Here is a 13,801-nt window from a genome sequence, read left to right as displayed (position 1 = left end):
ATATTTTGGAGAATAAATACATCAAGCTTTTGTCAAACTCAACTTAAGTGATTGATTATAAGTGAGTTCCCCTAAAAAATGACAATTTTGGATTGTGAGGATATTGGAATTTAAGAGCCACTAACAACGTACTGTGTTTATGCTGTTTGTGACCTATCAGCTATGTCAGACAGTTGTTTTCATCTTTGTTGCAGACTCAAACTGGATTCTAAGCACTGCTATGGTGAGAGTCAGGTCTTGCCCCATTCATGGATAATCAAAACTTCGGATACAGAACATAACAGGTACATTTCAAAAGTTCCCAACTTAGATGTTCCAGGGGTGCAGCAAGGATGAAGCACCTTTGCCATGTCCCCCAGCATCACAACTGTTGAACTTTGTTATATCCCTTATTGTACTGAACATGCTCCAGTGAGGATATGATTTATACAGACCCATAGAGGATAGAAGAGGATATAAAAGGTCAAGAAAGTTGAATCAGGGATCTGCTTTGCTGTCTTTGTGCAGCTATCACTATTAAACTGATACATATATACAGCCATTATAACCAATGGAAAAAAAATCAGTGGTCTATACTTCTATTTTTCTAAACTTTTTCCATCAAGAAATTATTAATGTTCTAAAAGAAAATAGGAAGCTAGGAAATTTGAAAGGGTCACGAAGTCTTTTCAGGAATAGGCTTACAAAAAAAATCTGTCCACTAACAACTGTGTTTTCCTTATCAATGGGCATGCCTCACAGACAGAGGGATGGACACACTGACAGGTATTGTGGGTCTGTGATGCTGGCTCCCAAGAGTGTGGGCACATCAGAACCACCCAGAGGGATGTTTGTCTCCAGACCTTGTGAAAAGGGACACCTGGACAAGTGCTGGGGAATTGTCTTTCTCCAGTCCCACGTGATACTGACGTGCCGGTTGTGACACCGTCAACCACTGGCTGGAATACGCACACACAAATCCATGGTACAAAGTACCTCACTCACAACTTGAGGTTCAGTACAGCAAAGTATTAATAGTAACGTAAGGCCAAAATCCTTTTGTTTGACAAATGCATTTGGAAAACATTAACACAGTTTTATCAACACCGAAAATGTTAGCCATCTATATTACTATGATCAATTCGTTTTAAATAACAATCCAATCCTAAAACTTCTATCAGGGATCAGGATCAAGATGCACTTTCTTCTCTTAACTTTTCTCCTTTTACAGACTAACTCAGCACCATGGACAGTCTAAGTATCTTTCAACACTGAGTGTCTGGAAAGAGAGCAAGATCTGAAAACTGACTGAGTAATTTATTTGAGCCTACCTGTAGACAGTAAAAGAAAGTACTCTAGATAATTCTTTGTATTTGCTTCTTACAGGATAGAGCAAATCCAAACGTTATAGGAACAGCAATGAATCACAGTTAGCACTAAGCTATCATGATTACATGAGAAGGTGCTGCCTCTCACTCTGGGCAACTAACGGCACTGCCTTTCGGATATTCCCAACTTTTTCTACCACAGCAAGCACGGGACTTCAGGTTCTATAACGCGGACCATTCCAACACTTTATATTTCAATTGCCTTCTCCACTTTCCAGTTTCTAAGAGTATTGCTGCTGCAAAAGCATTAAGTCTTTTGAACCGCAGTAATTAGTCCTCAAGTTTACTACATAAAAAGTGCTCCTCAGCAAAATCCTAAGTACCCACAGTTGTTAGTTTACAAAGTCTAGCAAAAGAAAACAAAAACTGGAGAGAGATCTCAATGATAAGGGCATTCGTCTCTAGAGATTAGTTTTTCTATCCTTTCTACTGTGGGTATTTTATTACCTTTAAAACGAGATTTGTGTTTGGTTTATAGTGCGTATATGTTTTAAAGAATGGGCAGGCTGTCTTCCCCAGGCCATTACAAAACTTGTTTACTTTCTCCACAAAATGACCAAGTCTGGAAACTTCACCTCGCTCCTTGCAGAAGTTCCTTTCCTGAGCAAGGAAGGTAGAGAAAGTGCGGATCCTAGCCCAGGATCTTCACCTCACGGAGGAGCGTCCCCTGGGCCCGGGCAGCACCGGACACCGGGGGACAAGGCACGTACCTGGACGGGGGCTTCAGATTGCTCTTTCGGAGGAGCTCTTCCTCGTAGCGGAGTAGCTTCAGCTTCTCCACCAGGTCCTCCATCACCACGAACATGTGGTAGGCCGCACCGGGCCCGCGCTCCACCACCGCCTCCCCTGCGCCTTCCCCGCGAGCCCGAGACACCCCATCCTCCAAGCCCGACGGCGGGATCACCGCTGCCGCGGCAGCCATCGCAGCTCAGACCCACAGCGCCCGGCGTGGGCTCGGGCCAGGATCTTCGCGGCCTCTGCCGCCAGGACCTCGTACCACGCACAGCCGCCACCGTTACCTGGCGACCGCAGGGCCGACGGTCACCAGGGCAACCAGACCCCGCCTCCTTCACGCCCAGCCTCCCTTTCTGAATTCTCGCCAACCAAGACTGAATTCCTACATGACGTCGCTCTATGCCCGCCCCCATAAGAGGTGGCCCCGCCCAGAGGGCGGTGGCTACCGTTCTTCCGCCTCTTTGGCGACTCTCCCTCGCTCTTTAAAGGCACAGGATCAGCGGCGGCTGTTCAGCTCTGCAAGCTCAGTGCAGCCTAGAGGAAGCGCAAGATCTGGTGCTTTGCTCAGGGCTGATTAATGAGAGTGGATATCTGGTCACCTGGGTTCAAGGACTGACACGAAGCGGAACACAGTAGTGAAGGCTACCCGCCCACTGATCCTCAGTTTTCCTAGTTGTGAAACTCGCTGTCCTTAGTTTCAAGGCATCTCAGAAATTCCAACCACAAGACTTCTTTTGTCTACTTCTTAACTTAATAGTTTATTAGGTAGTGCTAGATTTAATAGCTAAATAAAACTTGAGGTCATACTATGACTCTATGTTCAATGTTACGAAAGTGGTTAATTGGAAGGGGGTAGCGGGGGAGGGCACGTGGAGGTTGAAGTGGGAAGAGTGGGTTTTGGGGAAGGATTTGTACCACCCTCACACCCTGCTTATTCATCTGCTTCAAGCTCATACCGACCTAAGTTTTTGGGTACAAGTGAAGTCTAACAAAATAGACTATCTGGAAAGGAACGTCTGCACTGCAGCCCTTGGGATTGATTGATAAGGGCATTTTGATACTCTGTCTGTAGGTATTGACTTAGAAAATACAAAGGGGATATAACTGAGCACGGGTGCGACTTATCCTTCAAATTCTAAGAAAATAGTGCATCGGACAGCTTTCCTAATAGTTAAAGTCAGAAGTGAATAGATGCTCACTCGCTTCTTAAAAGGTAACTCGCAAGCAAGAGACAAACATTTGTGAGTTTAATCCTGTGACTGTTAAGGGATCATTACATCTTGTATCTTACTCTTAAGATACAATGTAGAAGAATCACATTATTTGCATAACTAAAGCCTGAAATATATTTGTAAAACCTTTGCTTTGTGATAAAATGAAGAATATACATTTCATTCTAATCAGCCTCGTCTAATACTAATAAAGGTATCCAAATGAAAAATGATTCTACTGATTTATGTAGAAAACAAACTAAAGGGGAGGATTCCACAGAGAATTGGATAATTGCATTTCTTTACATCTTCTATCTGTATGTCTGTCTATCTATCTATCTATCTATCTATCTATCTATCTATCTATCTACTATCTATCAATGCATGTAATAAATATGTGTGCAATGAATATGTGTGTGTGTTCATGTGTGAGAGAGAGTACAACCTATACTTCCAGTCTTCAACCACCACTTTGAGACAGGCCTCTTGTCACTTGTTGAGCAAATTTCGGCATAGGGCCTGTAAGTTTCTAGAGAATTCTACTGTTTCTGCCTCTCATATTGTTGGACTACAGACCACTATAGCGTCCGTTTTTATACAGGTTCTGGGAATCTGAACTTAGGTCTACACACCTGCAGCACAGCATTTACCCACTGAGCCAAATCCACAGTCTACAGAGCTAGTTCCAGGACAGGCTTCAAAACCACAGAGAAACCCTGTCTCGAAAAACCAAAAAAAAAAAAAAAAAAGAATTGCTTTTTAAATAACATTGTTTATCAGTCATGAACCCGTGCTATTAGTAAAGATGAATGGGAAAATTGAGTCTGCCTCTAGCCCCCTGTCAAATTAGTCTCTCATTTTCTCTGCTGTCCTACAGCAGTGATTACCCCCAGACAGATCCACATCCAATGACCACAGGTGGAAGTTGAGAGGATTACAAGGTGAATGTGAAACTTTTTAGGAATAAAATAATAGCCATAATTATCTAGACATATATATGTTTTGGGGTATTTCATTAACTAACAAGCAGCCCATAGCTTTTAAATGATTCTTGAATGGCTCTCGAATAGTGGAAATATGCGGTTCACACCCAGGGGGTGGGGGTCCACCTGGAGCAGGCCGCCTGCATAAGATGTTCTGACACGCTTGGATGCTTGGAAGGTTATGCAGCACAGTGGGAAGTTGTCAAACACTGCTTCCCTGCTGAGTTTCAATAATGTGTATATCCTGACTTGGGGAAAAATAATAACTCTTCCAAAATCCCGCCATTTCCTTCCCTGACTTTACCTGTTGGCAAGCAGGTAAAGAATCAGTTTTCCACTGTAAATGTGGAGAAAGAAAGGAAGGAATAAAGAAAGAAAAATAAGAAAGGAAGAAAGACAGGGAGGGAGGGAGGGAGAGGGGGAAGAAGGAAAGAAAGACCAAAGTATAAACTATCCCCAATAATTCTGGCACACAGAGAATAAAAAGAGAGAAAATCCAATTCTTCAACACATTGTGGTTTTCCATGGGAGAAAAAGAGTAAAGTACACAGGAATATGATTCATCTTTAAAAGGCCCAGATGTTTTCACATTTCCTTATTTATCTACAATAGTTGCCAACAACCAACAGCCTTTTCCTTGATGGAGCAATTCCCTTCAAATCCTCGCCTACTTATCTCAGTCACTTGGAAGCTCCACGTTGTATTTTTAATAGCCTTTTTTTTCTGCAAGACTAACTCTTTGACTTAGGAGCTAGATAGAGCTTAAAGAGAAGGAAATATGGCCGGATGTGTGTACTTCCTACAAAGACTTACCCTGACGCCCCTTTAGACCACTGTTTGTGGCAGCCTTCAGATGATTTTATTTCTCACAAACCATCTCTGAAACGATTGGAAGTAGTTCATAAGACTTTTAAAAGCCATTCCATGTCTGCATGGAAGCTAATCTCGGAAAACTAAGCAGAATCCCAGCCAAAGCTGGTCTTAGCTAAATGGATTTCCCCGAAAGGTGCTTAGCAAACCTGACAGTAAAAAGGAGGGAGGCTTGCTTGATGAGCCTCCAAATACAGGGAATAAGACTTGCAAGACTGGGAAGGTTTAAAAACCTATTTCTTTGTTAAATTGGCCAGTTTGGGAGGGGTTTGGGTCCTGAAGAAAGAGCCCTCCTGACTGTAATAATGGTCTTATCATGGGCACAGATTAGCTATAGTGGGGATTTGATCTGTTTTCTCTCCTTGCACATGCTCTATTTGACTTCTGTCTTCTGCCATGAGTCGGCAACACATGAGACTATCACAAGAAGCTATTAAATGTTTACGCCATCTTTCTGGATGTCCCAGACTCCACAATCATGACCCAAATGGATCTTATATCTTTATAAATTTCTTAATCTTAGCTATTCTCTTACAGCAACAGAGACCAACTAAAATATCTCCTTTGGGTTTTAATACATTCATTTCCACCCATAGTAGATATTAAAACATCAGAAAAACGCTAATCAAATAAAATTTCTTTGAAACTGAAACTGTAAGGCTGAAAATTTTTCCTTCCTTCCTTTTCTGCTCTTCCTCCTCCTTTTTTGTTCTCCTTTTGGGTTCTGTGATTAGGCCTGAAAATTAAATTACATACTAATGGCTTAACAGAAGAGAAGCACACACATTTTATTTAATAGCATCAAATGCTCATGGAATTCTGCTTAGAAAAAATTAGGTAAGATCAAAAGCATATGCACTCCCTGATTTTTTTATTAACACAAAGAATAATACATTTGTAGCAAAGAAGAAAGACAAAGGAAAGTGAATTTAAAGTATGATACACTGTAGGAAAAATGACTAGAAAATGTCTGTTTAAAATGGAGGAAAAGGTTGTTTTCATAGGTTTCTCTATACACACTGATTTCAACAGCAACTTTTAATGTCCAATAATAAAATCATCATTCTTTTCTTAGTACAGAAAGGAATCTTTCTCATGGGCAACCTCAGATCTGCTTTTAAGTCGTAATTGAGGTCAGAGAGAGAGAGTGTGTGTCTGATATTTTACTAGTGCCACCCACTCAAACCAATCAATATGCAACACCAGTATCTGAATAGAAATTTTTAAATACCTTCCATCTGGTAAGTGCTGTGAAAATTCTAGAAAGAAAAAAGGTCATATTCAAATGTGAATGTTAGAATGATCTCCCTAAACATGATGAAAACATACAGCCAGGGCACTGTATACAACAGCTGGACTCTCTGGTGACGTCAGCAAAGGGATCCAGAGTCTAGGAAGAAACTCCTGGGACGGCTCAGAGTTTTCTCCCTATCCTCGCCAAACTAAAGAAAAGCTCCTGGAGACAGAAAAACACACAATAAAGTCAATTCCAAAACCACATAAGTCTAGGAATGAGTCTACCATTTATTGGAGAAAAAAATTGTTAAACCTTACCGAAATCTAAGTATATAATAAAGTTTTCATGAATGAAAAAATTAGTATAATTGCAAAGTTTATAAATTCCGGGTCATTCAAAAACTTCTGATCCGGTGCTTTATACAGGAAAGTATACTTTAGAGAAATATAAGGATGGAATTATAATAGAATATAGCAAATTGCCTAATAAAGGTGAAACTTATTACAGGAGTATTGGGAAATGGACTGGGAATAGACACAACTTTCCAAGGAAATTCAGTACACAAAAGAGGCAGGGAAGGTGAACTCATCACAAGCTGGTAAGAGGCTATGGGCTACCCACATAGAAACAATCCCATTTCCGATTCCCATCATTTAAATTCCACTTGTGCTGAAGACAGCACTGCAAAATTTTTCTGATGTGTTTAGAGCACTGGTTCTCAGCCTGTGGGTCTTGACCCCGTTGGCAAACCTCTGTCTCCAAAAATACTGACTTTACATTTCATAATGGTAGCAAAATTACCCTTATGAAATAGCAATAAAAATATTCTTTGGTTGGTGATCACCGCAACAAAAGGAAATGCATTAAAGATTGTAGTGTTAGGAAAGAACCACTGGTTTAGAGGATTGCTTACTTCAGTGAAGGAGTTTGTAAAATAAATAAACATGAAAATTGAAAAGACAAACCCATGATAATTTAGTTTCAAAGGTATAAAATAAGACTAGGTAATAACCAAAGAAGAAAGATGTTTGTGATCCATATAATGTCTGTGGCTTCGGCTCTATAAAGCACATATATTGATCATTACAAATACATGTTAGGGAACTGTAGGTGTGATCTACATTTGGGTCTCCTGGACTTGGCACAATTAGCATTTTAGACAGGATGATTTCTTGGTTTGCATATGTGGGTGGGAACTGTTCTGTTCCGTGGACTTGAAAACTTACCTGACTGCCACCCCCATTATACTGCAGCAACACGTACACCAGTTTTGATGACCAAACATGTCTTTAGACATTGTCAAATGTCCTTTAATGGTGTGTGTTTAGTGGGGGCAGGGGGATCACTTCTGGGAGAGAACCACTGTTCAAAAATGCAGGTTTGATATTGCAAATGACTTTTAAAGTGCTGGAGGCCAAAGGTTAATGAATGCCCTGTGTGAGTGAACTATTGAGAATGGAAAAACTCACCTTCGCAAAGACAGGGCATTTTTGCAATACAAGAATTGATTTTGCTACATTGATTTTGTAAAGATCTGAATGTTATACATCAGTGTGAGATTCAAATGCTTGAGAATGGCCTCTGTGCTCAGAAGATATGTCTGGGGCTACTTCTACTATTAAAGGGTCTTGATTTAGTAATGTATTAAAGCTCAAATTTGAACAGCATTATTCTCAAGTTTTTAGTTTGTTATTCAAATCTTATTCAGTTTGCAAATGTAGATTTGTTGCAGGCAAGCATGAGGGAGTAATTACAGCTTATATTTCTATGCAGATTTTTAAACTGCTCACAAATCTGTTGAATTTGTTTTAATGGTGTCTGGCAAAAAAAAAAAAAATCCAGGCAGGGATTACTCTTCCCAGTCTGAAAGTAAAGGAAGGGAGGAGGATAAATTCTATTGAGTATTCTAACACACAGCTATAGATGTCAAAGTAAAGGCAAGATTTTTAATAAATTGCTGTTTCTGCTATGGTTTGAATATGCATGCTCAATGTCATGTTGCAGACTTGATTATTAGTGTAACACTGTTGCAAACTTGACATTTGGGAAAAACCATTGGGTGGTAGAGCCACTAGGGAGGTGGTGTTTAGATGGGGAGGCAGCCCTCCATTCTGATGAACAAGCAGGGTTCCGTCTGCTCTTTATCTACAGTGTATTTTCAATGTACTTGCTCTTCCCTTCTGCACCAAGGGCTGGTTCACCCAAATAATTTTTTCAGGCATGGGTCCTGCAGTCTTGGGCTTTCTAGTCTATATAACTGTAAGACTTATTTTAATTGCCTAATTTCAGGATTCTGTTACAGAAGCACAGAATGGATTAAGACAATGTATTCGTTAAACTTTAATCACAAGTCTGTTTTTCTAATAGACCCAAATCCCATATGGTAGATATTAAACACGTACAGGTAATTATTTTAGCATAACCATTACTACTATGAGCTTGAATTTTGTCATTTTTCCACTTAATGTCATAACTTTTAATAAGTTAAGTATGCTCAATCTGGGAAATAAATGACATTTTAACCTGTGACCAAAGAGTTTCCCATTCAGTGTGCCGAGAGTCCCTGGTCGGGCGTAGAAGAGATAAGACCCCAAGCATCAAGCCCTAATGTGCACTTTTCCCCTGAGTTAGGAAGGAAAGTGATTTTATAAACTGTTCCCTTGGGCTTATTTTATTTTGCGCTTGTTTTCTGCTAATGGAATTTTTCTAACCCCATTAAGATTACACTTAACTGTCTCAACTAATTTTGACTCTCAAGGTGGATAAATATCACCCAGCTGCTTTACATACTTTAACGCTTTGATGGGTTCAGTGATTTAATTTTCTTGTGGAAAAACGAACCACACACGTGAAGTGCCAAGCATGTAACAGTTGTGTAGGTTATAGGAATGACTATTTAAGGAAGTTAAGAAGTGTGTGTGTGTGTGTGTGCATGTGTGTGTGCATGTGTGTGTATATGTGTGGTTGTGTATGTTTGTGTGTGTGTTGAGTAGAGTTTTGGATGAGTTTTTATTTTTAGATTTTTTCCTTTTATTGAAAATAGTTTTTTTCTCACATAATATGTGGTGGTTTTAATAAGAATGGTCCCCATAAGGCCATAGATTCAAGTAGCCCCATAGCCCTGTTAGGAAATGGTGGCTACTTGACAGGGACTAGGAGGTGGGACCTTGGTGAAGGAAGTATTTCACTGGGGTAGGCTTCACAATTTGAAATGCTCAGGCCAGGCCCAGACACTCTCTGTCTCTCTCTCTCTCTCTCTCTCTGTGTGTGTGTCTCTGTCTCTCTCTCTCTCTGTCTCTCTCTCTCTGTCTCTCTCTCTCTGGATCCACATGGAGAATGCTCAGCTATTCTCCAGTGCCATGTCTGCCTGCATGTTGCCACACTTCCCACCATGTTGACAAAGGACTAAACCTCTGTCTGAGCTGTAAACAAGGCCTAGTTAGATATTTCCCTCTATAAGAGTTGCCATGGTTATGGTGTCTCTTCACAGCAATAGAACATTTGATAATACATCCTGATTACAGTTTCCCCTCCCTCTACTCCTCCCAGTTCCTCTCCATCTCCCCTCCCATACACATCCACCCTCTTCCTTTCTCTCATTAGAAAACAAATAGGCTTCTAAGGAATAATAATGAAATAAAATATAATAATGTAAAGCAAAAGCGTTGACAGGACAAAACAAACCGAAGAAGAAGAGTCAAAGAAAAGGCCCAAGAATCAGAGACCCACTCGTTCACACTCTCAGGGAGATGGATGACTTTGCAATATGCATTTTAGTGCTTGGCAACAAAGTATAAAAGGAAATACCGGAAGGTGAAAATTGATTCCAAAGATAGCTTTCCTAGCTAGGGTAAACATGTTCTTCAACTGGGGCAGTTGGCAACTAGAGTTGTGGGAAGGATGATAGTTATCAAATCGTAGGAAAAGGACTTTTTATCTGGTGTAAGATGTTCTAGAACAGAGGTAATACTACAAAGTTTCCTCATGTAGGAGAAAAAATGTTAGCTCTTATGGCTCTGTCCCACTGAATGTGTTGAGCTTCTCCAAGCACCTATAAATGGCTTGTTGATGAAAAAACAAAACAAAACAAAACAAAACAGCTGAAAACACTTACATAATGTTTACTAGCTGGGCAATGGCAACATGGGCCGGGTGAATGAAGGTCATTCTTTTGAGACAGCAGTTGACATTAAAGATTTATGTTAGTTTTTAATTATGAACAGATATGTATATCTGCATGTGGAAATGTGCACGTCTGAGTCCAGATGCCCACAGTGTCCAGAAGAAGGCATCTGAACTCATGGGTACTAGGAACCAAACTCAGTTCCTCTGTAAGAGCACTACATATTCTTAACTACTGAGACATTGCTCCAGTTCCAACAGCTGACAATTTATTCGTATTTATTCAAAATACAGATGCAGAAAGAGCTCTGAGAATTAAAAATCAGCCTGGTCCCCATATTGTATTTCAGGACAACCAGAGCACCACAATGAGAATCTGTCTCAAATAAGAAAAAAAGGAAGGAGAAAGGAAGGGAGGGAGGAAGGCCAGAAGGAGGGAGGGAGGAACGAAGGAAGGAAGGTAGGAAGGAAGGAAGAAAGGAGGGAGGAAGGGCAGAAGGAGGGAGGGAGGAATGAAGGAAGGAAGAAAGGAAGGAAGGAAGGAAGGAAGGAAGGAAGGAAGGAAGGAAGGATATATGCTCACCAAAGTAGGTATTCTTAGGTGTATAACAAAAAAGATGAGGTATAAACTGGCAGACAGGAGGAAGAGCAATCAAGTCACTCTCCAAATATTCCAACAATCACCTTGTTTCCTGATGAGGCTTCTATTCTTCCACATATGATAGTAACACTTTGATTTGATAAATGTTGGATGCTAACTAGAGTGATTGATCTGATTTGTCAGAGTAGTGAAGGTTAAATAGAAACCCATTTATTTTTCAAGAGCCAGATTTAAAAGATCCAATTACTTTACAGCCTGGGACACCGACTTGTCTTTGGGAAGAATTAATTTAAGCTGGAGAGTAAATAATAAATGCCATAGTAGAAACATCTTTTAATGGGGCTCCCTGGAGCGTAATAAAAATGTCTGCTAGATGCTATCTCAGGTGGAATTACACACCTTCATGGTCTAACCCTGCATCTCAGTACTTAGGGTGCTAGTCTTTCTGATTGCCTGTTTTACCAAGCATTGGCCTCTTGTCTTGGGTTTTAGAATCTGTTGCCTAAACTTTTACATTGCAATAAAATGTTGAATTTAAGTTCTTTATTTCTGTTCCTAGATCTTTAGTGGATATTACTTTATTCAATATCTATATGGCTAACTTCAAGAATGGAAGAATGGTTTCTCATTTTGAAGATGTGGGTGTGAAAGCCCAAATTCATACATACAGCATTCTGTATTTTTGACATGGACAGACAGTGCTTTTCTAATGTTGCTTTCTTTCATTTGAATACTGATAACCTATTATGATGTGGGATTTCCCTCTGTTTGATGTGATTACCATTAATGAATAAAGAAACTGCTTTGGACCTATAGCAGGGCAGAACTTAGGTTGGCATGGAAGACTGAATGCTGGGAGAAAGAAGGACAGGGTCAGAGAGAAGCCATGAAGCCTGTTGGAGACAGACACTGGGAACTTTAGCCAGTAAGCCACAGCCACGTGGCGATACACAGATTAAGATAAATGGGTTAAATTAATATGTAAGAGTTAGCCAATAAGAAGCTAGAGCTAATGGGCCAAGCAGTGATTTAATTAGTACAGTTTCTGTGTGATTATTTCAGGGCTAAGCAGCTTGGAATAAACTAGTGGCCTCCTTACTACACTATTAGGCACCAGGTATAAACCACAAAAACATTCATGAACCTGGTCTCTGTGCCCAGCAGTCATTCTTTATTTTGGAGATCTATATAGTTGAATATTGCAAGCATAGAAGAACATGGATGAGTAAGCCAAATTTTGGGGGAAAGGCTCTCCTGCCAGGTTCTTTTTCAGCTCTTCCCAAAAGACTTGGCTGCTCTTCCGTTTTTCTTCTATGCCTTGTGATATGGTCTCCATTAAGAGTCTCAATGTCCCTTCTTGTTTTCAAAAGGTGAGAACAATGAGAGGAAATCCTTAGAAGTCCAACTTCAGAGCTAAGTGCCTGGATCTGCCCTGTGTGCCCAGTGTGGAGTCTGCTGCCCTCCAGCCCCTGGCTTAGGTGAGCAGTGCTGTGAGTTGGTGTGTGTGTGTGTGTGTGTGTGTGTGTGTGTGTGTGTGTGTGAAAACTTCAGTAAAGGCTCTGCCATATTCAATCAGGTATTTCTGTAATCTAGAGTCAACAGGAATCTCTCATCTAGCCACTGAGAATTCAAATCGAAGTATATTCAAGTATATTCTAAAGCACTCTCTCCAAAATAGCCCCACATCAGGAAGCAAAATAAACTCCCATCTCTCCTTGCAACTTCATAACAACTTGTCATTTTCATGCAGTTTTTCTTTGGCATGCTCTGTATGTCAAGCAAAGGCTTAAAAATTATAATGCAGGCTTCAGAGGCATACTCATATCTCTGCATGAGCTTCTCTTGACATCCGAGGCAGAGAAACTTTTGCAAGAATATAGACTGTGCAGCTGTCTAAGCCCCTGGAAGACAGGAAAACTCTCCCACCCATGGAACAAAAAGGCTTTCCCTTCACCCTATACTTGTGAAAACTAGCTGAACACCTACCAGTTCATTTCTTTTTTTTCAAATTAATGAGCAATGCTTACATTTATTTGGTTAATTTGAAGAATTCAAGCTTCTTGTCAACTTCGGTGAATTTCTTGGCTGAGGTCTGTAAAACTGTTTTTTGTTTGGTTATTTTGCTTCGTGACTTTAAAACAAGATTAAACAGATTATGCCTGGTGGTGGTGGTGCGCCCCTTTAATTCCAGCAATCAGAAGGCAGAGACAGGCGGATCTCTGTGAGTTCAAGGCCAGCCTGGTTTACGGAGCTAGTTCCAGAACAGCCAAGGCTGTTCCACAGTAAAATCCTGTCTCAAAAATAATAAATAAAAATAAATAAATAAGTAAAATAAGATTAAATGTCTGGTAGAAATCCTTCTTTGGGCCTTTGTCTTCTTGATGTTTAATGAAGTCACATTTATGAATATTAAAACATGCTGTAAATATACTTATACTGGATTAAATATAAGTATACTGGATCTACCACTCAGAGACATAGCTTATACTACCTGTCTCTCATTTGAGATCACTGAAAATTTCCCCGTTTTCTATTATTTCTATTTTTAAGCTGACAGTTCATCTTAAGATAGACACTGCTTCCTTTAAGGTGTGCAGTGTTGAGCATGGAAACCTCACACTTCACTTTTGGAAGGCAGAGACTGACTGTAAGACTCTCTACTCTGCTCAGGTTCT

The 13,801-nt window shown here is 40.3% G+C and overlaps 1 protein-coding gene across 1 annotated transcript in view; it reads right to left on the bottom strand.

The window, feature by feature from the left end:
- The window catches only part of Ift57 (intraflagellar transport 57), a 59,196-nt gene extending 56,779 nt beyond the window's left edge, over positions 1-2,417 (bottom strand). The window contains exon 1 of the mRNA XM_005345047.3: positions 2,078-2,417. Coding sequence (XP_005345104.1) covers positions 2,078-2,289 — 212 coding nt within the window. The 5' untranslated portion in view covers positions 2,290-2,417. The remainder of the gene's footprint in view (positions 1-2,077) is intronic.
- Positions 2,418-13,801: the final 11,384 nt, after the last annotated feature.

Source organism: Microtus ochrogaster, chromosome 2 (genome assembly GCF_000317375.1).
Source record: "Microtus ochrogaster isolate Prairie Vole_2 chromosome 2, MicOch1.0, whole genome shotgun sequence".
Taxonomy (NCBI): Eukaryota; Metazoa; Chordata; class Mammalia; order Rodentia; family Cricetidae; genus Microtus; species Microtus ochrogaster.
This window is presented reverse-complemented; position numbering and strand designations above follow the sequence as displayed.